This window comes from Sphaeroforma arctica, assembly GCF_001186125.1.
Source record: "Sphaeroforma arctica JP610 unplaced genomic scaffold supercont1.1059, whole genome shotgun sequence".
Lineage (NCBI taxonomy): Eukaryota > Ichthyosporea > Ichthyophonida > Sphaeroforma > Sphaeroforma arctica.
Genome location: NW_014039499.1, coordinates 1 through 2122, shown reverse-complemented (window position 1 = coordinate 2122; position 2122 = coordinate 1). Strand labels below are relative to the sequence as shown.

The 2122-nt window shown below is 39.7% G+C and overlaps 1 protein-coding gene across 1 annotated transcript in view; it reads right to left on the bottom strand.

The window, feature by feature from the left end:
• The window catches only part of SARC_09838 (hypothetical protein), a gene marked incomplete at both ends in the record, with an annotated part of 8089 nt that extends 6856 nt beyond the window's left edge, over window positions 1-1233 (bottom strand). Inside the window, 2 exons of the mRNA XM_014296131.1 lie at window positions 192-349; window positions 1113-1233. Of these exons, the coding sequence (XP_014151606.1) occupies window positions 192-349; window positions 1113-1233 (279 nt within the window). The remainder of the gene's footprint in view (window positions 1-191; window positions 350-1112) is intronic.
• Between the last annotated feature and the right edge of the window lie 889 nt (window positions 1234-2122).

The following is a 2122-nucleotide window of genomic DNA, read 5'->3' as shown; positions in this document are numbered from 1 at the left end:
CACACATTCATAAATATTTATCTGCTTATACCATACATAATAGTGAACCTATATACTACATAGACATATAACCTATACCACATATAAACATACATATTACGCCCAATATATATAAAATCCTATACTACACATAAACATGCACATATTCCCAACATATATATACACCCAGTCCACACATACACCTACCAAACATGGTAAGCATTTGTACTAGGAACTTGGTGCCACCCGGGGAGACATTCAGCGTAAGGTCTGGAATTCGCTCCTGGATGCTGATGTGAATAGTTTCGGTAAAGCCACTCACAGCCGAGCTACAGGCATCACTATACGAAGCACTCGGTTGGAAGGTAGCCTAAAGCAAACGCATAGTGGGGGACAACACAGTGGTACTGTATAATGAATAGAGTGTGGCATTAACGTATACTTGTATTTATATGAGTGCACGGTGCAGGTATTAAGAGACACGCAATGCGTACTGTACATTCACAGTGCTATTGTATGGCTGCCACTTTATAAACCCTAGTACCCTAAAGTAAGGTGTGCCGAAATGCTACCTACTAGAGTTCGATCGTCCAGTGAGCATAAGTATGCTCTCAGGCCCAAAAACCTAGAACCCTAAAACCTCCAAAAACCCCTAACCCGTCATACCTTATGAATGTGTACCTTATTTTAAACGCTTTATCTACAGAACACCCACAGTAACCATCACGACTTGTCCCACTGCAAACATAGTTTCACATCTTCGCAAACCAAGTTTTTTCACCGCCAAGAAAAAACTGCACAACGGATAAGATCATCGCCTGCGATATAACAGCCCACAATCCCAACTCCGATAGTTAAACGTTAAATACGACTTATCATGGTTGCAAACTTTCAGCTTACAACGGATTAGGATAAAGACGAGGTATTATGGTGTTATGTGGACGATGTCGTCACCATGGTTACAACACCTCCTTTGCGTGTGGGATTGGGCATGAGAGTGAGCTCCATGTTTCTGCCCATGTTATCCTGAATGCACCAATGTATACTCCACCTAGGTGTGCATGTACAAATCCCCTTCCCCCCCACCTCCCCTACGGGATAAGGTATATACAACTGCCACTCCCAACACTAACCTCAACCGTATACTCAACGCTGAGTGCAGGTTGTAACAGTGTCTCAACTTCTACACGCCCCCCTGACAGTTTGAGTGCCCGTTGGTATGTGACCAAATCTCCAAATTCGCGTCTCTGTGCGCTGTAGACGCAATGATACGAGAGTAGGATGGAATGGGGAAGTTGTTTGAATGTGTCGCATGCTAATATGTTTATGTCATTATTTGAATATATACCCATATACATCCATTTGCATCCATTAATACACAATACATATATATATATACATATACATATATTTATTTGAATATGTGCATATAAACATAAATTTACATGAATTCATACACGTATACGTATATCCATATCAATATATGTACATATACATATTTCTACATGAATATGTACACATATAGGCATATTTACATGAATTAAAACACATAAACGCATACTCTTATGAATATACACATGTACATATATTACATCCATATATACACAAATACGTACAGGTACATGAATACATACACATATGCATATATAAATGTATATTAACACGTGGTTGATACGATCTGTCTGACGATATCCTAAAATTCTACTACTGAAACTTTAAATGACATCCATGGTAGAATGCTCGCAGTGAATTGGTAGGCGTGACAACTAAGTACTACCAAAGGTATCTGATCAGCGTATGTTCGCCTTAATTCGGAAATGCGTACAAATATTGCATGTATACAATATATATATATATATCTCTGTGGCATTGTATTGTATTTGTATATGCATCATGATACATACACGTCTGTAGGTAACACTTTCTCGATCTCGTCGTAAAGCGCGTCCAAGGCCTCTCTGTCATCCGCAGTTGTGTTGCGCAGATGTGCATCCTTGAATCGATCGAGCAGGATAGTCCCCATAGGTACAATCTGCGGCAGAAGGTCAAATGGTAGTAATTGGCAATACAATTGAAGCGTGTATAACCAATGCAACAGGGGCAAACTATTCAGTATATATACGTGTGTGTGCGTGTGTGTGTA